Here is a 23,439-nt window from a genome sequence, read left to right as displayed (position 1 = left end):
GGACCTGATATTAGGGTCGGACTCAGGATGGGACGGTAGCGTAGTTTGTAATTATGGGCTCGGATAGTCTGATGCCGATGGCGATGTGTGGTCAGTGCTCTGTTTATTGATCATGATCTTAAATGCCTTGAAAGTCATTTATTATTAGTATATTAATCTTAGAGTGTTAATTTTTCTCTTTGTGGCACAGGGAAGCTGTGGACTCGCAGTCAGAAGCTGGCCTACACGCTGCTCAACAAGCTCAGTACCAGGAATGAGCCTCTGCTGCGCCCTGGAGACAGGGTGAGATGCCCTAACCCACACTATAACATTTACAGCACCCCTCATATTGATAACCTCCTTCACTTACACCCGTAGTCCTTTTTTCGGATTCGGAACTTGGAACCATCTCCAGACCATTTATGTATTTATTAATTAACCTTGGAATATTATGTGGGGACAGGCCATCACCATCACTGTGGCATCGTGTGACTAGGGGAGTCTTAAAAATGTGTAAAAAGGACTAAAATGATGATGGGGATAATAATTACATGTAGGATAGATGGAGTGGGATGTGGGGCAGGTGGTATCTGGCACATGGCTTAGGCTGTATAGTTAAGGTGCATAGTGTAAGGCGTAGGGTGTATAGTGTAGGGTTTATGGGCTGACAGAGTATATAGAGTAGGGTTTAGGGTGTAAGGTTTATATTGGGGTGTAATGTATGGGGTCAGTCCACGAAACTGCTGATCAGTCACCATCGCTGCGGCATCGTGTGGCTAGGGGAGTCTTAGCTGTCTAAAAAGGACTAAAATTGGGGTGATGGGGATAATAATCACATGTAGGATAGATGGAGTGGGATGTAGGGCAGGTGGTATCTGGCACATGGCTTAGGCTGTATAGTTAAGGTGCATAGTGGAAGGCTTAGGGTGTATAGAGTAGGGTTTATGGGCTGACGGAGTATATAGAGTAGGGTTTAGGGTGTAAGGTGTATTGTATGGGGTCAGTCCACGAAACTGCTGATCAGTCATTTGTCCAGTTCAGTTTGACTCCAGTTCCTCTTCTCTTTACAAGTCTTAGATTAGATAGCCAGAGTCCGAGTGCAGGGAAAGTCATGCCGTTATTCTGCTGGAGCTGAAAAGGTTGAGTGCCTTAGGCTCAAGGTCCCAACAGTGGCAGTTTAGTGGACCCTGGTATCGAACCCATAACACTGTCATAAACCCCTTCAGCTGGAGGTCTGCATTTCAATCTGCCTCATTTCAGAGTAGGGCTCGGCGATATGGGGAAAATGTCGTATGGCGATATTTCAGGCTTATCACACTACAGGGGCTTCTGTGCAAACTGGTGGGGCTGTTCTCTGGTAAGAAACGTTTGTAAGAACACTTCCGGCCCGTCTGCGGTTCATAGACATAAAGACGTTTTCACTTACAATTCTGAGATTTTTAAGACCACCCTAAGTGGTCCAGCGGAATAAGGAGCTGTCACTATGACCAGAGGGTCGCTGGTTCGAATCCCGGTCATGCTGCTAGCCACATTACGGCGATAAAGAGGCATTGGCTGGCTGCGGGCGAGCCAGAGGGGGCGTGTGTTGGTCTTCACCCTCACTTGTGACGGGATAGGGGGAGAATACGTACAGGCTGGGTAATTGGCGGAGATCCAAAATGGGGAGAAAATAGGTAAAAAAATCTGAAATTAATTTAATAATGATTAAAACTGAGATTTTAAAAACTGCTGTCCAAAAACTTTTTTTTCCCAAGCTAAGCACATGGATTTTTCTCTTCTTCTTTTTTTCAAAACAGGACTAATTACACACTGTAATGAAACATGCAGTTGGTCAATGTCTGACCACTGACGAGTAATGTCTAAGCTTAGAGGTATCTTTGAATTATTAGTCTATTCTAACTAGCTAAGGTTTCTTTTTTGGGTAAATAGCAAAGCACTTTGTAAGGCGCTCTGGATAAAAGCGTCTGCTAAATGCCATAAATGTAAATGTAAATGTAAATGTACTGACCATATTGATCATATAAACGCATATAAACAGAACTGACACCCCTATTTCAGGGGTAATATTACAAAAAAAAGTGTCACTGTACAAATACCTCTAGACTTGACTGTATGGTATGTCCTGTCCGATTCCCTCAGGTTGCCCTTGTGTTCCCCAATAACGACCCAGTGATGTTCATGGTGGCGTTTTACGGCTGTCTCCTGGCAGAGCTGGTGCCCGTGCCCATAGAGGTGCCCCTCACGCGAAAGGTACGTAAAGCCCACAGCGTACGCCACTGTTACAAACGCTGTGAAAAAAAGCTCTGGAACCCTCTACTGGCGAAGGAGGGGTATTGCACCCTGCTTGTGTAAACCGAGTCCTCAGATTACCTTTCGGTGCCCTCAAAAAAAGAGAAGCGCCGTGTATTCATGCACACAAGAGGGTTGGGCTGAATTCTGTGAGAGCGATAAGCTCAGCCCAGTAACTCTAATGCTAATTCATTCATATATTAAGATGATATGGAATAATTGGGAAGGAGATACAGACGTTCAGTCTTACAGCAGCATCTTTAAGGGTTTGAGTATAAAATATCCCATAAATAATCAATCCACCAATCAAACCCATCAGTCTTTATTGTGTTTAATATTAAGGCGATTCAGTCTTAATTAAGACGGGTTTGTTCTGGTGATTTGTGTGTAAATCTGTGTTCCTCCAATTAACAATTAATTAATGAATGAATTAAAAGTTGTGCTTGTGTCAGCTCTCCAGTGATGAGCAGGGAGGAGAAGTGCTGCTGCATTACTGCATGCAGTAGGAAAACCCTCAGGCACTTCTTTGAAGCCTTTAAAGATCCAGGGACCTATTTTTCCACCGTGTAGCTTGATTTAGGGGGCGTGTCGGTGTGTCTTTGCTATGGTAACGACAGGAAAAGTTCACCCTGCTCTCCCCGAATCACGCAAAAGTGATTTTTTTTGGGGGGGGGGCGTAACGTGCAGTAATAAACCAATCAGCGTATCTCTCGCCGCTCCCTTTAAGAGCCAGGTGCGGTCAGATTGACCTTGGCGGGTTGCTATTTCAATGGTGTAAAGCGTGGGGGGGGAGTGTACGAGCGCCGGGCTGCACGCGCCTGTGTTGACAATTCACTGCCGAGATAGCAACGAACGCCTGACTGTTGATGAACGTCTGTCTACACTGTTTTCAGTCGGTGGAGCTCCTGCTGTGTTTTCCGCTCGTGAGATACACAGAAATACTCCATAAACTGACCTGAACACCCCTCATTTCGAGACCACCATGCCCATAAGTGTAGATATACTCACAAGCAGCACTGCTGATTAAATGATGCCGGTGGAAGCAGTGAAAATAGACTGTTGACGGGGTGGAAGATAGCAGCGAGCATCGCGACGCGTGCCGTGAGCAGGGTGTACGTCTGTAATTTTAGGTTTAGGTTCGTTTTGGTGGCAATAAAAATTGTTACATTTCTAAAATGTTTGAAGGAAAACTTCTTCAGTCTTTTCAGTTTTTAATGTTCAAGTTTGATCTAAAAGCAGCCGAGAACGGTTCCACTGTGCACTGCCGTTAGCTTAGTGCTAACGTACTCCTATAATCTCATGGGGCGGCTAACTGATATTAGCGCTGTCAATCAGGATGGGTTTTATCTTGTGTTTTGACCTGATCTGAAGGCCGAGCTGCATGTAAGCAGGCATAACTGCACAGATGTGTGAAGTAATGCGCGTACTCTTACTTTTGTATTGAAAGCAGTAGGGATGGAAATCTGTACCATCATTTACATTAAAGGCGTTTAGCAGACGCTCTTCTCCAGCAGAGCCACTCAGAAAACACCCTTATCTAGTTTATATCAGCTAAAATCCAGAAGATCCTCTAATCTTAGTCTGGAGACACAATCCTCCACACACTCTGCACACTAAGTCCTCTCAGAAGAGGAGGGTCTTCAGTCTGGGTTTGAGGACAGCGAGCGTTGGACTCGGCTGTTCGGACACCCAGGGGAAGTTCGTTCCACCACTTCGGTGCAGGACAGTAAAAAGTCTGGACGCTCGTCTTCCGTGGATCTGAAAGGATGGCTGGTCGAGCTGAGCCGTACTTGAAGCTGGAAGGGCTCTTGGTGCGAATCAACTTTTGACCATCGCCATCAAGTCCCCAATATATATATATATATATATACACACATTTTTTTGCTACAATATCTGCATTATATTGATTTTACCACACAATAAATAAAGATAATATAATAATTTTTCCTGTAATGTGAATCTAAGTAGTTCTAATTCCACATTTTATCAGTCTTTGTTTATTTATTTATTTATTTATTTATTTATTTATTTAATTCCTCAAAATATGATAAAGTCATGTTACTTGAGCCACAGTGTGATTCTTATGTGATTGTAAAGAACTATTTGATTTTATGTTGCTTTTCTGTCTTTGTTTGACTTTAAATCCTTATTTTGATACATTTTTATTAATTTTATTTAAAATATAAAAACTGTGGCAAATGCTGCAGGTTGGTGAGTTCCTAAGCAGCGGTAAAAGTGCCCGGCGTTTATTTTAGAAGGCAGACAGATGAACTGATGGAATGACTCCTGTAGTTTCCTTTTTTATTAGATTACTGAAGCGCTTGTTAAGATGAACAACAACACCTGAGGTGTGTAACATATTCATAATCATAATATAATAATCATGGTGTAGAATTACTTAATATAGTAATGGCAGTGATGGTCAGAGTAATGATAATTAACAGTGGTCAGAACTCCAGTTCCTGTGTGAACACCGATCCACTAAGCCGTGTGTTCAGTACAGTGACTCACTCATAGACGCCTCAGTCAGCAGAGGGAAACAGCTCCATCTTGTGGATTAAGAGTGAAGTGTGTTTTCGGTTAGTCTGACACCGGGCTTAATACCCAGAGCACACGTTAATATGAACATATGATAAATATAAAAGCACTGGAGCTGTGCTGGGGGCCTGTGGGGTTGAGGGGTCGATCCTTGCCCCACTCACTGTCTGAGAGGTGTTCGATGTGTTCTCCCCGTCCCGGTGTCTGTGTGGGTTTCCTCAGGGTACTCCGGTTTCCTCTCACCTCCCTAAAACACACCTGGCAGGTGATTTGGCAGTAGGAGTTCCTACGCAGCGGTAAAAGTGCCCGGCGTTTAGGCTGGACTGATGGAATGACTCCTGTAGTTTCCTTTTTCTCAGATTACTGAAGCGCTTGTAAACACATTGAAGGGATTATGGGCCAGATGATGCAGACACACTCAGTGAGTCACACAGTGTTCGGAACCACGTCAGCAGGTCTGTTAGCCAAGTCCAATTTATTTATTTAGGCTTTTTACAACTGCTGTCTTCACAAAGCAGCTTTACAGAGATCCGGGTCCGAGCCTCATTTGAGCCTCTAGTGGCAACAGTGGCAATGAGAAATTCCCTCAGGTCGAGAGGAAGAAACCTTGAGAGGAACCAAGGCTCAAAAGGGGAACCCGTCCTTCCCAGGTCGACACCGGATCAGAATAATAAAGATCAGAACAGGAATAAAGCCAGAGAAGATGAAGATGTGAGTGAGATGATGAAGTCCTGCAGTGAGGGGAGGATGAGTCAGTGTGAGGCTCCAGAGCAGGACAGCGGGCAGGAGGGTAGTGGAGAGCCGGGTCAGGCGGAACCGGGATGGGGGCAGGGGGCAGGAGTTTGAATAGACTGATGTACGACCTGTAAAGGAAGTAGATTAGAGGTTAACAAGTGATATTTGCTCTCTCTCTCTCTCTCTCTCTATATATATATATCTCTCTCTATATATAAATATATATATATATATCTTTCTATCTCTCTTTCTACGTCACTCTCTCTTTCTATCTCTCTATCCCTCTCGCTATCTCTCGTTCTATCTCTCTCTATCTATATCTCTCTCTATCTCTCTCTCTCTCTCTCTCTCTCTCTCTCCCTCTCTCTCTCTCTCTCTCTCTCTCTCTCTCTCTCTCTCTCTCTCGATTTCAGTTCAGTTCAGATTGGCTTTATTTGCAGGACTGTCTCATCAACAATGTTGCTAAAGCACACAAAATTACATCTGAACAAAATATCTAAAATAAAATGAATGAATTAATAATAAAGAATAAAATAATCAGCTCATAATAAACAACTATTAATGTACAGAACTACAATAAACTAAAATAAACTTTTTCAAACTTTTTTCATTAAAACTGTAAAATTATAGTAACTATATTTATATACATTCTCTCTCTCTCTCTCTCTCTCTCTCTCTCTCTCTCTGTGTGTGTACAGGATGCTGGGAGTCAGCAGATTGGCTTTCTGCTGGGCAGCTGTGGGGTCACTCTGGCTTTGACCACAGATGCGTGTCAGAAAGGACTGCCCAAAGCCCAAACCGGTGAAGTGGCCACGTTTAAAGGTCAGTGGGAAAATAACACAGACAGTTCATGATTTGTGTTTATTTATATATATATAGTATTATCTAAAGTTTGGGAACCCAGTTTAAATGATGTGTTGTTGATTTTTTATGTGTAAATAAGTAAACAAATCCTATTTTTGCACTAAAGTTAACACCATAAAACATTTGTATTCAAATTATTTATTTTGAATTTTTGCAATATGTTAATTTGAGCAAATAAACAGTTATATGCTGTAGCATGATCAGAAGTGCGTCTCTGGAGAGGACGTGTCTTAATTACAGAGAAATTCACAAAAAAAAAAAACTGTTTCTAGAAAACATTCAGTTATTTTATAATAATATTTTAATATTTAATATTTTTATATATATATATGTTTTAAAAATGAATAATAATCACTACCTTGTGAAGGGCAGGCACCCTGTCCAGGGGGTATACCTACCTTACGCCTAATGATTCCTGCTAGGTTCCAGACCCACCGTGACCCTGACCATAATTAAGCAGATAAACAGATTAATAAATTAAAGCAATAAATAAATCAATAATGATGGAACCTTTTGAAATTCGCTATAAAACTAAGCTTAATAAGCCTGGTTAGTCACTGATACTCATAAAAAGAAGGGTCCTTCAAGCGATCTTGTATGTAAGGAAATGCACAACAGTGACAGCTCTAAATATGATATGCCACCAGGACTGTAATCAATACTCACACTATCTGTACTTCCTACATTGAGTCTGTGTGGCATCAGAATCAGCTTAACTGTGTGTGTGTGTGTGTGTGTGTGTGTGTGTGTGTGTGTGTGTGTGTGTGTGTGTGTGTGTGCAGGTTGGCCGCGGTTGCTGTGGTTTGTTACTGATGGGAAGCATGTGGTTAAACCTCCTAAGGACTGGATTCCTCCAATCAGAGATGCCAGCAATGAGACGGCTTACGTTGAGGTCAGTAATAATCTCATAGTGATGTGAACAGAGGTGGAGCAGCAGATTATTAACACTCTCTCTCTCTCTCTCTCTCTCTCTCTCTCTCTCTCTGTCTCTCTCTCTCTCTCTCTCTCTCTCTCTCTCTGTCTCTCTCTCTCTCTCCATCTTTTTCTCTGCAGTATAAGACCAGTAAGGAGGGCAGCACTATGGGCATCACAGTCTCTCACGCTGCCATGCTTGCTCACTGCCACGCACTGACACAGGCGTGTGGATACGCTGAGGGTGAGTGTGTGTGAGTGTGTGTGTGTGTGTGTGTGTGTGTGTGAGTGTGTGTGTGACTGAGTGGCGGAGAGCAATATCCACATCAGGACGAACGGACAAATTCTCCAGTGGTCCTCTGTTAGCCCCTCCAGACTCACACAAAGTATTTGCCAGGGCTCGCAGTTTAGTCACATTATTTTTGTCACATTATTTTTGCACTATTTAGTGTGTGATCTGCTCAGTCTAGCAACACAGGGCAGCATAATGCATTTTAACACTGCTAGCATCTTCCAGCCCTAATTAGGAAGAGGCCAGGCTTCTGATAAGCTAGAGGCTCTGCCCACAGTCTCAGACTCAGATGCTCTGTCCTCACTGGGTCAGATACACCTGTGCTAACACAGGTGTGTGTCTGTGGTGATACAGAATCTGAAGTAACTATTTGGAAGAGCGATTTTTAATGTATTATTGATATAAAACATTAAAATGATTATTTTAAGACTTGGTGACCACATTAACACTGGCGAAACACACACAGTGGACAGTGAGCACACACACCCAGAGCGGTGGGCAGTCATTGCTGTAGCGCCCGGGGAACAGAGAGGGTTAAGAACCCAACACTGGCAGCTTGCCGAGCCCGGGTATCGAACCCATAACCCTGTCATCATTAGCCCGGAGCTCTAACCGCTGAGCTTCCACTGCCCCTTAACTCTATATTTGTAACTGCTTTAAGGTTTAAAATATTATTATTTGTAATTATAATATTTCAATTATAAATAATTTAAATATTATTCTGAGTGCTTGGTTTTTATTAAAAAGAAATTGTTGCAGCATTTGTCAAAACTTGCAGCAAAAACTGGAAAATAGTCATTTAATTTTAGAGTTTTAATTGTAGCTTAATGAGTTGTTATTATACTGTTAATATTGTTATATTATCATTTATAATTTTTAATTTAGAATTTGTATTTTATTTTATTTGTTATTTTTTTTATTAAAATATTTAATATTTTAAATATTATAACTAATTTAAATATTATTAAAATATTAATGTATAATAATACATTTAAATATTATTAAAATATTAATAATATTTTAATTATAAATAATATTTATTATTATAATATTTTTTTTCTATATTTATAGATTGTATATATTGTCAGATTTCCCCGGCTCTTAAAGAAGCACTTAATTTTTTAAGAACTCATTAAGCTACAATTAAAACTCTAAAATTAAATGACTATTTTCTAGTTTTGCTGCAAGTTTTGACAAATGCTGCAGTGAAACCAAGCACTAAAATCCTGAGGGTCTAAAAATACTTAAAATCTTGTTGTATTAGCTTCGATTTAAAAAAACAAAATTACAAAATAATATTTGGCGAAGATTTTAATCAGAAAGCAACACAATATTAATTAGTTTAGCTTGTTGATGAATTTGGCTGAACTGAACTGCAATGGAATCTCTAATCTCTGCAGGTGAGACCATCACCAACGTTCTGGACTTTAAGCGGGACGCGGGTCTGTGGCATGGTGTTCTCACGGTGAGTGCTTTACATCTTGCTGGTGTACGGTCAGAGGCTGTAGCCCATCTGTTGATGCACAGTTCGTGTCTAGACATCCTCTAGACCGCCATCAGTGATCGGTTTCTGACCACAGAGCAGCTCTTGTCCGGATATTTGTGGACAGTGGTCCCGCTCTTCACCTAGCAGTGATGTTCACATGTGTGAAAACCTCTGTCAGTGTGAATGCAGTGCCCAGAACGGACCACTACCTCGATAATATCTGAGCAACGGTGCTTCTGCGGCCACAAACTGACCAGTTATGAATGGGGTGAAGGTGTGGGTGAGCTATATGTCCAAATGTTTGTGGACAACACTTCTAATGAATGCATAAAGACTCTCTGGAGCAGATATGAACCTGCCTAATGCCAGGTGTGGGCTAGAGGAGCCCCCCGGTGCTTCATCCAGTGCTTTTCGGATGGGTTGGGGAGTTGATGAGGGGATGATGAGGTGGGGTGGTGACCATCATCCAACATCCTGACCTCTCTAAGGCTCTCATCGCTAAATGCAATCAAATACTTTTGACTTTTATGTACTTTTATATCTCCATCAACTCATCTGAGAATGAGCAACCTCTGTGTTTGTGTCTGTGGGGATTGTCACCTTGGCGACTGTTGACCGTGGGGATGGACTGCTGTGCTGTTGTAGAGTGTGATGAACCGGATGCATGTGATCAGCATCCCATACTCTCTGATGAAGGTCAACCCACTATCCTGGATACAGAAAGTACACACATACAAAGGTGAGACAGTGTGTGTGTGTGTGTGTGTGTGTGTGTGTGTGTGTATGTGGTATTGAATGTGTATAGCTGGTGTATGACCAATAAGAGCAGGATCAGTGATTTATATGGGTGTTGTTGTTGTTGTTTAGCCCGTGTTGCCGTGGTGAAATCCAGGGATATGCACTGGTCACTACTGTCTCAGAAAGATCAGAGAGACGTCAGCCTGGGCTCGTTACGAATGCTGATAGTGGCTGATGGAGCTAATCCCTGTAAGTACACACACACACACACAGTATATTTAATATTATTTAATCGATTATAATCAATGCAATTAAATATCACAGTGAAGCAATCAATTTTGCCATTCTTAACACACACTCTCAGACACACACACACACACACACACTCACGTGACCAGGAAGTGGATGAATTCAGTGATACAATCAAATTGAGCTTTTCTCACGCGTGGCAGCGACTGCCAATCAGAAAACACTATACTAGAGATGCACTGATCCATATTTTTCTGTTCGATACAGATACCGATACATGAACTTTGCGTATCCCCGATACCTGATAACAATCCAATACTATTGTAAAATTAATAAATCATAAACCTGACCATCTGAGAGAGACTTAAGGTCTCAGGATTGACGTAATCATTACTTTAATACTTTATAAATCAAACTATAATAAATGAACACAGATATTAATGATTAATTTCTGATCAATGGTCACTAAAATGAATAACTGTGCTGGACCTCGGCTCAGTGCTGTCTGAGCTCAGGACTTTTATTCTGAAATTGGAAGTCTGTGAGACTAAAGAGGAGCGAGCAGCCCCTCCCTTCTCAGTTCTCCTTATATGGAAGACGAGCTGGATTACTGGCTGATAGCTGAAGACGGGTCGAGGGGACCATGCTGGTCAGATAGGGGGAGTCTTGCTGGTTGCTATGATCTGTGTATGATGTCTGTAGGTTACTTTGATCCTGGGTTATGAAGCCTAGGATACCGGCGGTGCGAAAATCGGGTTCCGTGAATGGATCGGTCCTTTGAATCAGACTAATTATCAGATACCCGATCCAGCTAATTTTGTTGGTATCGGTAACGATACTGATCCTATAATAATAATAATAATAAAAATAATCATATTAAACTAGTAAACGAATGAATGATTGTATATGTAATATGTGTGTGTGTGTGTGTGTGTGTGTGTGTGTGTGTGTGTTTAGGGTCGATCTCCTCCTGCGATGCCTTCCTGAATGTGTTCCAGGCGCGAGGTTTAAGGCCGGAGGTCATCTGTCCCTGTGCGAGTTCAGCTGAGGCCATGACCGTCGCCATCCGCAGGTGAACACGCGCCACTGTGTCGTTAACCTCTTCATGCTCTACTCACAGACAGGGTCTTTTGTAGCTGCTGTTCTGAGATTGGACATCTTAAACATGCAGCGGCTGGAGAAGTAAGCCTGGAGGGCAAAACTAACAAGGTCAGGATCATCAAAGGAAAACTGTGAGCAGGAAGAGGAGGAGAAATCATTAGGTCTGGTGTGACCAGAGGCAAGGAAGTACATAGAAGAGGGAAATCTGAGAGGGAGATTTAACAAATTACCAGCCAGCAGTTAATGAGGAGAACTCCGGAGACTGAGCACTGAATGACGTGAGCTCGTCCCGTACATAAGCTGATCACAGCTGATTGCTCTAATTGCTAGACAGGTGCTCTCTGTCTCCCAATGGTGGCAGCAGTGGGTCTCAGATGACCCAGCTCAAGATTTTTTGATTATTATTTTATTTTAATATGTTAACGTGTGTCTGTATATATAATGAAATATGCACTTTTTGATTATTATTATATTATGTTGGTTATTATTTTATTTTGATATTTCAACATGTGTGTATATAAATAAATAAATATGCACATTTTTTAATTATTATTATTATTATATTATCATTTTTTAAATTATTATTTTATTTTAATATTTCAACATGTTTGTGTATATATAATTAAATATGCACTTTTTGATTATTGTTATATTTTCATATTTTTAACGTGCGTGTGTGTGTGTGTGTGTGTGTGTGTGTGTGTTTAGGCCTCCAGAGATGGGTGTTCCACCCCCGGGTAAAGCAGTGCTGTCCATGAGCAGTCTGAGTCACAGCGTGATCAGAGTGGACACAGAGGAAAAGCTCTCAGTGCTCACTCTGCAGGATGTGGGACAGGTCATGCCCGGAGGTGAGTCTGCTAGTTTTACAGTGGAATTCAGAAGTTTCAGCTCTCCTCATCAAAATATCTGTTACAGTAAATGGCCTGGGTCCGGATTCACTGACGTGTCTTCTTAGATGTGCTTTTTGTTTAAGAAATAATTCGCTTTAGAAAAAAACTGATTTACACTGAGATAAACTGATATTCTTTAAAACTCTTTGTTAATTTATTAGATTTTTCTTTTTAACTTTTTAAAAATTTAGAAGCAATCAGTATTCTCAAAAAAAAGTTCTTATATATTTTCTTAACTTTACGATAGCATCATACCTGTCTCTGAAATAATCAGTTTAAAAGGTTGAATTACTGGAGTTAACATCAAATTTAATATCAATTACTGTAAGTACTGTAAGCTGTATGTATGGAAAATCCACTTCTATCTCTTAAACTGTGAAATGCTGCATAAAAGACCTACATTATTTAAAAAGAAATCAAGATTTTGTACGAGAAAATTGAAGAATTTCTTACGAATTTTGGAAAATTGCATTAAAGAATATTCTTATAAATTAATTAGTTAGTAGAGTTAATTTTAAGACCTGTCATAAGTTTCTTCTTTAGGGAAGGTTTTGTGATTTTTGTCTTATTAAAATTCTTTAATATTTGAAGCAAGATTACTTTTATTTTTTTACATCTTTTTACAGTTTCAAAATAACAATAAAGGAAAAGGGTCTGAAGCAAAAGTTTGGGCACCCTGCATGGTCAATACTTGGTAGTCCTTTCCAAAAAATCAAGAAAATTCCTTTTTTCGTAACAAATCAGTGAGGTGGAGAAATGTGTTTTGCCATTATTTATTTGCTTGTTATGTAAACACTTGCGTGGCGTGCGGAATATGTTCTACGGCATTTTACGACCAAAACGAGCTGGTTGTCCTGCTGATAGAAGTATTAGAAATGAGAGGTTCCACAGAATGTCTCTGGTTGGTTCAGTAAAACTGTGAGTGAGGTGTAAGACCCTGTTTGTGTGTTTGTTTGCAGCGATGGTATGTGTTGTGCGTCCGGAGGGCACCCCCTTTCTGTGTCGGACAGATGAGGTTGGAGAAATCTGTGTGAGCTCCTGCACAACTGGCATCTCCTACTTTGGCCTGCCAGGAATGACCAAAAACGTGTTTGAGGTGAGATGCTCCAAAGGAGTAAAATCACTGTTCAGAAATGAAGAATCACTGTTCAGAAATGAGGAATCACTGTTTACAAATTAAGAATCACTGTTCAGAAGTTAAGAATCACTGTTCACAAATTAAGAATCACTGTTCACAAATTAAGAATCGTTGTTCACAAATTAAGAATCACTGTTCAGAAATGAGGAATCACTGTTCAGAAATGAGGAATCACTGTTCAGAAATGAGGAATCACTGTTTACAAATTAAGAATCACTGTTCAGAAGTTAAGAATCACTGTTCACAAATTAAGAATCACTGTTCACAAATTAAGAATCGTTATTCACAAATTAAGAATCACTGTTCAGAAATGAGGAATCACTGTTCACAAATTAAGAATCGTTGTTCACAAATTAAGAATCACTGTTCAGAAGTTAAGAATCGCATGGGGCAAGAAAGGAGATTTGTAATTGCTGCTGTCCAGGATTGGTCTCCTTAAGATGAAACCACTCTAACAATCTCGAAGGCTGACCTGACCTGAAAACAACGTACTGGGTCGGACAGAAGTTCTAAACTTTACTCTGTGTGTGTGTGTGTGTGTGTGTGTGTGTGTGTGTGTGTGTGTGTGTGATGTAACCTCTTTTTTCTTCTTGTTTGTAGACAATTCCAGTGACATCATCTGGCTCTCCAGTCAGTGACCGGCCCTTCACTCGCACCTCTCTGCTGGGCTTCATCGGGCCGGTCAGTTCCTCCTGACTCTTCTGATCCGACTCTGTAAATGTAAATTTCCATCATTTACTAATTCCATGCCCCCGTGTTTCATTTTCAGGACAACCTGCTGTTTGTAGTGGGGAAGATGGATGGACTGATGGTGGTCAGTGGACGGAGACACAACGCTGATGATGTGGTTGCCACGGCGCTGGCGGTAGAGCCTATGAAGTTTGTGTACAGAGGAAGGTTAGAGATACATGCTGATCTGTGTCTTACACACACTCACTCAGACACACACACACACACACACACACACACACACACACACACTGTGTCCCAGAGAAAAACAAGGTGTGACTGATGAATAGAGAGGTAGTAGGGGGATGGGGTAATGGATGGTCAGCAAGATGGTTGGAGAAGTGATAGGTGGATGAAGGGGTGGTTGGGTGGATTGGAAGGTAATGGTAATGACCGGTGTGTGTGTGTGTGTGTGTGTGTGTGTGTGTGTTGCAGGATTGCAGTGTTCTCTGTGTGTGTACTGCATGATGAACGGATTGTTGTGGTAGCAGAGCAGCGGCCTGATGCTTCAGAGGAGGACAGCTTCCAGTGGATGAGCCGAGTACTACAGGTAGGATACACACACACACACACACACACACACACACACACACACACACACACACACACACACTCATTGCTAATCAGCCTGGGTGTGTTTCTGCCCTCTCTCTGACCTGTAGGCTATAGACAGCATCCATCAGGTGGGGGTTTACTGTCTGGCTTTAGTTCCCGCTAACACACTCCCCAAAGCCCCCCTGGGGGGGATCCACATCTCCGAAACCAAACAGCGCTTCCTGGAGGGGGCACTGCACCCCTGCAACGTGCTCATGTGCCCCCACACCTGCGTCACCAACCTACCCAAGCCCCGGCAGAAACAGCCAGGTGCACACCTGCACACATTTGCATATCAAACATGTTTGCTATTTGCATATTCATTATTTTATGAATATCTACATTGACTCGCTGTGTGTTCTCTCTCTCAGAGGTGGGTCCTGCCTCCATGATCGTGGGGAACCTGGTGGCGGGGAAGAGAATTGCTCAGGCGTGTGGAAGAGACGTAGCTCAGCTGGAGGATAATGATCAGGCACGTAAGGTACATCCTCATACTCATTCCACTCACACCAACCAAGGAGTGCTCCAGAGGGTAGTGCGCACTCTTTGTATCACCTTGTTTTCACCCCATATGTCACTCCCTACTTCACTATTTAACCCTGTATCACCCTGTTTTCACCCTATATCACTCCCTACTGCACTATTTTACTCTGTTTCACCCTGCTCATCCTATGTCACTCCCTACTGCACTATTTTACTCTGTTTCGCCCTATTTTCACTCTACATCACTTCCTACTGCGCTATTTTACTCCATAACACCCTGTTTTCACCATACACCATTGCCTACTGCACTATTTTACTCTGTATCACCCTATTTTCACCCTACATCACTCCATACTGCACTATTTTACTTTGTATCACCCTGTTTTCACCCACCATCACTCCCTACTGCGCTATTTTACTCTGTTTCACCCTGTTTTCACCCTACATCACTCCCTACTGCACTATTTTACTCTGTATCGCCCTGTTTTTACCCTTCATCACTTTCTACTGCACTATTTTACTCTGTTTCACCCTGTTTTCACCCTACATCACTCCCTACTGCACTATTTTACTCTGTATCACCCTGTTTTCACCCTACAACACTTTCTACTGCACTATTTTACTCTGTATCACCCTGTTTCACCCTATGTCACTCCCTACTGCACTATTTTAATCTGTATCACCCTGTTTCACCCTATGTCACTCCCTGCTGCACTGTTTTACCCTGTATCACCCTGTTTTCACCCTACATCACTCCCTACTGCACTATTTTAATCTGTATCACCCTGTTTCACCCTACATCACTCCCTACTGCACTATTTTACTCTGTATCACCCTGTTTTCACCCTACATCACTCCCTACTGCACTATTTTACTCTGTATCACCCTGTTTTCACCCTACATCACTCCCTACTGCACTATTTTACTCTGTATCACCCTGTTTTGACCCTACATCACTCCCTACTGCACTATTTTAATCTGTATCACCCTGTTTCACCCTATTTCACTCCCTGCTGCACTATTTTACCCTGTATCACCCTGTTTTCACCCTACATCACTCCCTACTGCACTATTTTAATCTGTATCACCCTGTTTCACCCTATGTCACTCCCTACTGCACTATTTTACCCTGTATCACCCTGTTTTCACCCTACATCACTCCCTACTGCACTATTTTAATCTGTATCACCCTGTTTCACCCTATGTCACTCCCTACTGCACTATTTTACTCTGTTTCACCCTGTTTCATCCTATGTCACTCCCTACTGCACTATTTTACTCTGTTTCGCCCTATTTTCACTCTACATCACTCCCTACTGCGCTATTTTACTCCATAACACCCTGTTTTCACCCTACACCACTCCCTACTGCACTATTTTACTCTGTATCACCCTGTTTTCACCCTACATCACTCCCTACTGCACTATTTTACTTTGTATCACCCTGTTTTCACCCACCATCACTCCCTACTGCGCTATTTTACTCTGTTTCACCCTGTTTTCACCCTACATCACTCCCTACTGCACTATTTTACTCTGTATCACCCTGTTTTTACCCTTCATCACTTTCTACTGCACTATTTTACTCTGTATCACCCTGTTTTCACCCTACAACACTTTCTACTGCACTATTTTACTCTGTATCACCCTGTTTCACCCTATGTCACTCCCTACTGCACTATTTTACTCTGTTTCACCCTGTTTCACCCTATGTCACTCCCTACTGCACTATTTTACTCTATTTCGCCCTATTTTCACTCTACATCACTCCCTGCTGCACTATTTTACTCTATAACACCCTGTTTTCACCCTACACCACTCCCTACTGCACTATTTTACTCTGTATCACCCTGTTTTCACCCTACATCACTCCCTACTGCACTATTTTACTTTGTATCACCCTGTTTTCACCCACCATCACTCCCTACTGCGCTATTTTACTCTGTTTCACCCTGTTTTCACCCACCATTACTCCCTACTGCACTATTTTACTCTGTATCACCCTGTTTTCACCCTACATCACTCCATACTGCACTATTTTACTTTGTATCACCCTGTTTTCACCCACCATCACTCCCTACTGCGCTATTTTACTCTGTTTCACCCTGTTTTCACCCTACATCACTCCCTACTGCACTATTTTACTCTGTATCACCCTGTTTTCACCCTACATCACTCCCTACTGCACTATTTTACTCTGTATCACCCTGTTTTCACCCTACACCACTCCCTACTGCACTATTTTACTCTGTATCACCCTGTTTTCACCCTACACCACTCCCTACTGCACTATTTTACTTTGTATCACCCTGTTTTCACCCACCATCACTCCCTACTGCGCTATTTTACTCTGTTTCACCCTGTTTTCACCCACCATTACTCCCTACTGCACTATTTTACTCTGTATCACCCTGTTTTCACCCTACATCACTCCATACTGCACTATTTTACTTTGTATCACCCTGTTTTCACCCACCATCACTCCCTACTGCGCTATTTTACTCTGTTTCACCCTGTTTTCACCCTACATCACTCCCTACTGCACTATTTTACTCTGTATCACCCTGTTTTCACCCTTCATCACTTTCTACTGCACTATTTTACTCTTTATCACCCTGTTTTCACCCTTCATCACTTTCTACTGCACTATTTTACTCTGTATCACCCTGTTTCACCCTATGTCACTCCCTACTGCACTATTTTACTTTGTATCACCCTGTTTTCACCCTTCATCACTTTCTACTGCACTATTTTACTCTGTATCACCCTGTTTTCACCCTACAACACTTCCTACTGCACTATTTTTAGTCTGTTTCACCGTTTTTGCCCTATATCACTCCCTACTGCACTATTTTACTTTGTATCACCCTGTTTTCACCCTTCATCACTTTCTACTGCACTATTTTACTCTGTATCACCCTGTTTCACCCTACATCACTTTCTACTGCACTATTTTACTCTGTATCACCCTGTTTTTACCCTTCATCACTTTCTACTGCACTATTTTACTCTGTTCCACCCTGTTTTCACCCTACATCACTCCCTACTGCACTATTTTATTCTGCATCACCCTGTTTTCGCCCTATATCACTCCCTACTGCACTATTTTACTCTATTTCACCCTGTTTCCGCTCTACATCACACCCTACTGCACTATTGTATTCTACATCACTCCCTACTGCACTATTTCACTCTGTTACCACCCTGTTACCAAAGATCACCTCTTCTCATACTTCAACACCATATTGGTTCATCTCCACCTGTGGGTGTCTATGCTGTTCTCAGCAGCCGTATTCTGTTGGGCTGACCTGCTAACTGTGTGTGTTGTGTCCTCCTGCAGTTTCTGTACATGCAGGATGTTCTGCAGTGGAGAGCGCAGGCCACGCCCGATCACCCGCTCTTCCTCCTGCTCAATGCCAAGGTACAGTCATTATTACTTTGTGGGAGTTCAGGGTCTCAGAAGCCCAATTCTGTAACCTCTCCCTGAGTACAGTAGTGTATTAGCTGAGTGAACGCAGTGCCCCAGTCAGTGCCCCAGTCAGTGCCCCCGTCAGTGCCCCCGTCAGTGCCCCAGTCAGTGCCCCAGTCAGTGCCCCTGTCAGTGCCCCTGTCAGTGCCCCCGTCAGTGCCGCCACAATGACTCAATTTAAATCGATTACTAGATAAAAATGATTGGATTAAAATTGATATGTTTCATTCTGCTGCTGTTTGTCTTACTCAGCAAAATCTGACACATCTGCTATGCAGGACCAGTTTCATACACCAACATAAGGCCTAAGCCCAGGATACACCAATTACAGTGCAGTTCAGTCCAAGACTAGACTTCGTCCATGTCTGTGATTCAGACCCTAATGCTTCAGTGTTGATCTTTTTGTAGTAAAATCTAGTATAAAAAATGATAGTTGAAAATTGATAACCTAATTAATCATCAGAATTAATTAATCAGTAAATTACTGCATTACTTATATAGTGGACAGTGACGGACCTCACTTTCAGTAGTTCTGCTGTTGGGAAAGTTCTGACATTGTCAGTTTACTGTGTTATTGTGTGTCTGTACTCACATGTTTCTATTGTGTGTGTGTGTGTGTGTGTGTGTGTGTGTGTGTGTTGTGTAGGGTACTGTGGCCAGCACTGCGTCCTGTGTGCAGATCCATAAGCGGGCCGAGCGTGTGGCTGTGGCTCTGATGGAGAGAGGCCGACTGAACACAGGAGATCACGTAGCACTCGTTTACCCACCTGGTAAGATTGACAGATTTTACCCCTCAATTTATTATTATAATAATAATGATAAACTTGTAGAACTGGATATAATCAGTTTATGAGTCTCTGTTATGGATATTTACCGTACATTCAGGATACAGGTCTATATAATTAGCTCTGTAATTAATTACATTTATTTAGCTTTACTTACTGGATGGACCTTTTTGCTTCTTCTGCTTTTTTCTGTTTGTTGTTTTGAGAACATTTCATCTGTGAAGTGACTGTAAAGAAATGCAGGGTTTGCAGGGGATTTTCAGTGATTCTGACGCCGGTCTTTGCGTGGCAGTTAATCAATATTTCTGATCTTATCTGAGTTTTGGATTTCTACTAATTATATCCCTAATTTAGTTAAAATCCATTTTTAAAAATATTTCTTTAATTAAAAACACATATGTGCAAATGCGCAGATAAACATGACCCTATTGGCTCCATGCTGCCTAATTCCAGGCGTGGGCTAGTAGAGGGGTATAAAGCCCCTTAGCATTGAGGAGTTGTGGAGCAGTGGAAGAACTGTGTTCTCTGGATTGTGCTCCATTGGGGATGATGAGGTGAGGTGGGGTGCTGATCATTATCCAACATTCTGACCTCACTAACACTCTTGTTGCTGCAATCAAATCCTCACAGCAATGCTCCTCCAAAATCAGGTCCCTGGACAGTAGAGATAGTTACCCCAACAAAAGCAGAATAAACTATTTTTATTATTTTTTTAGGGGAAACATAAAATGAGCCGGTGTCCCAATACTTTTGTCAATTTATTGTATGTATCGTGTTTCAAGTCTGCATTTCTGATTGTTTTCTGTTTTATGCTAAAAATGGAGAAAATGGTGCTAAATATTAGTCATGTAATTAATTACATTTATGTAGCTGGACTTTTTTGCTTCTCCTGCTTTTTTCTGTTTGTTTTACAAAAACTTTTTCTTTCGTCTGTGAAGTGACTGTGAAGAAATGTGGGGTTTTCTGATAAGACTTGCACGTGTATGTGTGTGTAGGCATTGACCTGATCGCTACGTTCTACGGCTGTCTGTATGCGGGCTGTGTTCCAGTCACGGTTAGACCCCCTCACCCTCAGAACCTGGCCACAACGCTGCCCACTGTCAAGATGATCGTTGAGGTAACACCTGCAGGGGTTTTTCAGTGGTTCTGACGCCGGCAGTGGCAGTAAATCAATATTTCTGACCTATACAGATAATGTCATAATATCTACTACTAATAATTCAGAATTATAATAGAATTCATAATTCTACTGATTCTATCCCTAATTTAGTTTTTTTTTTTTTTATTCGATTAAAATACATTTTTTAACCGATTCCCCCCCCCCCCTTTCAATTTCCACCTGCCAGTCAGGCCTCCCCATCACGCACTGCAGACAGCACTAGCAGGGTGAAGGCTAGCGTATGGTATGGTATCGAGTTGCTTTGCACATCACAGTTTCACTGAGAGAACAGCAGCTGAACTGTGGAGCTATGTTTCTTTCGTACCTTCAGCTGAAAGATTAGTCAGTGTGACTATGTGTCGCCCCCTTCTGGGCACGAATGGAAACTGTCCTAAACCAGGAGTGGATAAACACTTGAGTAACTGTACTTGGTTACTGTAGCCAAGTACGATACGAGTATTTTTACTGAACTACCTTTCTAGGAAAAAACCAAGCCTTACAACTCAGACCAGAAGATTTTTCACCAATCAGAAGAGGTGTTTTATCTTTAAACGAATAATTTATATTTAAATATCCAAACAAATTAATTAGTGAATAAATGAGTGAAAAATAAAAACTGACCACTGTGTGCTCTGCGGCGAGTGTAGTTACTTTGTAACTCGTAAACCATGTGTTTTGTGTGTGTGTGTGTGTGTGTGTGTGTGTGTGTGTGTGTGTGTGTGTGTGTGTGTGTGTGTCGTTATAGGTCAGTAAGTCTGTGTGTATTCTCACCACACAAGCAATAATGAAGCTCCTAAAATCCAAAGAGGCAGCAGCAGCCGTGGATGTGAAAACATGGCCGATGGTGCTGGACACAGGTACACAGACATATTTGCCCAGATGTTAATCACACAGTTGATGAATCATATTTACATTGAATTTCTGATACGTTCACTACATGTCCAAATGTTTATGGACACCCCTTCTAATTAATGCATTTAAATACTTTAAGTTGCACCCATTGCAGACACATATGTGCAACTGTGCAGATAAACATGAAGCTATTGGCACCATGCTGCCTAATGCCAGGCGTGGGCTAGTAGAGGGGTATAAAGCCCCCCAGCATTGAGGAGCTGTGGAGCAGTGGAGGAACTGTGTTCTCTGGATGGTGCTCCATTGGGGAGTTGGGGATGATGAGGTGGGGTGGGGTGGTGATCATTATCCAACATCCTGAACTCACTAACACTCTCTTTTGTTGCTGTATGCAATCAAATCCTCACAGCAGTGCTCCTCCAAAATCTAGCCCCTGGACCGTAGAGACAGTTAGCCCAACAAAAGCAGAATAAACTATTTTTAGAGGACACAATTGTCCCAATACTTTTGTCAATTTATTGTATGTATCATGTTTCAAGTCTGCACTTCTGACTGTTTCATGTGGTATACTTAATCCCTGTAATGATGAAAGCTCCTTCATTCGTGTTGTTGTAGATGATCTTCCCAGGAAGAAACTTCCACAGATCTACAAACCACCCACTCCAGAGATGCTGGCCTACCTGGACTTTAGTGTATCCACCACAGGCATCCTCGCAGGGGTGAAGGTACTTTGCACAATAAAGTTTAACACAGTAATGCTGAATAGAGTACTGATAGTGGAGAGGATGTTACTGTAGGTACTGAATAGAGTACTGTTAGTGGAGAGGATGTTACTGTAGGTACTGAATAGAGTACTGTTAGTGGAGAGGATGTTACTACAGGTACTGAATAGAGTACTGATAGTGGAGAGGATGTTACTACAGGTACTGAATAGAGTACTGTTAGTGGAGAGGATGGTACTGTAGGTACTGAATAGAGTACTGATAGTGGAGAGGATGTTACTACAGGTACTGAATAGAGTACTGATAGTGGAGAGGATGTTACTGTAGGTACTGAATAGAGTACTGTTAGTGGAGAGGATGTTACTGCAGGTACTGAATAGAGTACTGATAGTGGAGAGGATGTTACTACAGGTACTGAATAGAGTACTGATAGTGGAGAGGATGTTACTACAGGTACTGAATAGAGTACTGATAGTGGAGAGGATGGTACTGCAGGTACTGAATAGAGTACTGTTAGTGGAGAGGATGTTACTGTAGGTACTGAATAGAGTACTGATAGTGGAGAGGATGTTACTGCAGGTACTGAATAGAGTACTGATAGTAAAGAGGATGGTACTGTAGGTACTGAATAGAGTACTGATGGTGGAGAGGATGGTACTGCAGGTACTGAATAGAGTACTGATAGTGGAGAGGATGTTACTACAGGTACTGAATAGAGTACTGATAGTGGAGAGGATGTTACTACAGGTACTGAATAGAGTACTGTTAGTGGAGAGGATGTTACTGCAGGTACTGAATAGAGTACTGTTAGTGGAGAGGATGTTACTGCAGGTACTGAATAGAGTACTGTTAGTGGAGAGGATGTTACTGCAGGTACTGAATAGAGTACTGTTAATGGAGAGGATGTTACTGCAGGTACTGAATAGAGTTCTGTTAATGGAGAGGATGTTACTGCAGGTACTGAATAGAGTACTGTTAGTGGAGAGGATGGTACTGTAGATACTGAATAGAGTACTGTTAGTGGAGAGGATGTTACTGCAGGTACTGAATAGAGTACTGTTAGTGGAGAGGATGTTACTGCAGGTACTGAATAGAGTACTGTTAGTGGAGAGGATGTTACTACAGGTACTGAATAGAGTACTGTTAGTGGAGAGGATGGTACTGTAGGTACTGAATAGAGTACTGTAGTGGTGAATACTGCTCAGTACAGTACTGTGTTTGTACAATCTCTGTTTCTGTCTCTCTCAGATGTCACATGCTGCAACCAGTGCCTTGTGTCGGTCAATAAAGCTGCAGTGTGAGCTCTACCCCTCTCGACAGATAGCCATCTGCCTGGACCCTTACTGTGGCCTGGGTTTCGCTCTCTGGTGCCTCTGCAGGTCAGAATCGCCTCATACTCTCTCACTCTCACTCTCACCTGATTATTCTGTATTTTA

General features: G+C 41.9%; 1 protein-coding gene across 9 annotated transcripts in view; it reads left to right on the top strand.

The window, feature by feature from the left end:
* The window catches only part of dip2a (disco-interacting protein 2 homolog A), a 160,469-nt gene that overhangs the window by 120,095 nt on the left and 16,935 nt on the right, over positions 1-23,439 (top strand). For 6 of the 9 annotated variants that reach the window (XM_072685386.1, XM_072685384.1, XM_072685381.1 and 3 more), the window contains 22 exons: positions 191-282; positions 2,119-2,229; positions 6,240-6,363; positions 7,188-7,297; positions 7,459-7,561; positions 9,010-9,074; positions 9,741-9,834; positions 9,963-10,082; positions 11,040-11,154; positions 11,892-12,031; positions 13,033-13,169; positions 13,812-13,892; positions 13,981-14,108; positions 14,376-14,490; positions 14,603-14,804; positions 14,906-15,015; positions 18,357-18,437; positions 19,132-19,255; positions 20,266-20,387; positions 21,175-21,286; positions 21,897-22,006; positions 23,252-23,382. In XM_072685386.1, coding sequence (XP_072541487.1) covers positions 191-282; positions 2,119-2,229; positions 6,240-6,363; positions 7,188-7,297; positions 7,459-7,561; positions 9,010-9,074; positions 9,741-9,834; positions 9,963-10,082; positions 11,040-11,154; positions 11,892-12,031; positions 13,033-13,169; positions 13,812-13,892; positions 13,981-14,108; positions 14,376-14,490; positions 14,603-14,804; positions 14,906-15,015; positions 18,357-18,437; positions 19,132-19,255; positions 20,266-20,387; positions 21,175-21,286; positions 21,897-22,006; positions 23,252-23,382 — 2,527 coding nt within the window. The remainder of the gene's footprint in view (positions 1-190; positions 283-2,118; positions 2,230-6,239; positions 6,364-7,187; positions 7,298-7,458; positions 7,562-9,009; positions 9,075-9,740; positions 9,835-9,962; positions 10,083-11,039; positions 11,155-11,891; positions 12,032-13,032; positions 13,170-13,811; positions 13,893-13,980; positions 14,109-14,375; positions 14,491-14,602; positions 14,805-14,905; positions 15,016-18,356; positions 18,438-19,131; positions 19,256-20,265; positions 20,388-21,174; positions 21,287-21,896; positions 22,007-23,251; positions 23,383-23,439) is intronic. The other 3 variants (XM_072685383.1, XM_072685382.1, XM_072685379.1) reach the window with 1 other exon arrangement.

Source organism: Salminus brasiliensis, chromosome 8 (genome assembly GCF_030463535.1).
Source record: "Salminus brasiliensis chromosome 8, fSalBra1.hap2, whole genome shotgun sequence".
In the NCBI taxonomy this organism is placed as follows: Eukaryota; Metazoa; Chordata; class Actinopteri; order Characiformes; family Bryconidae; genus Salminus; species Salminus brasiliensis.
Note: the sequence above shows the minus strand (reverse complement) of the source record. Positions and strands in the feature narration are given on the sequence as shown.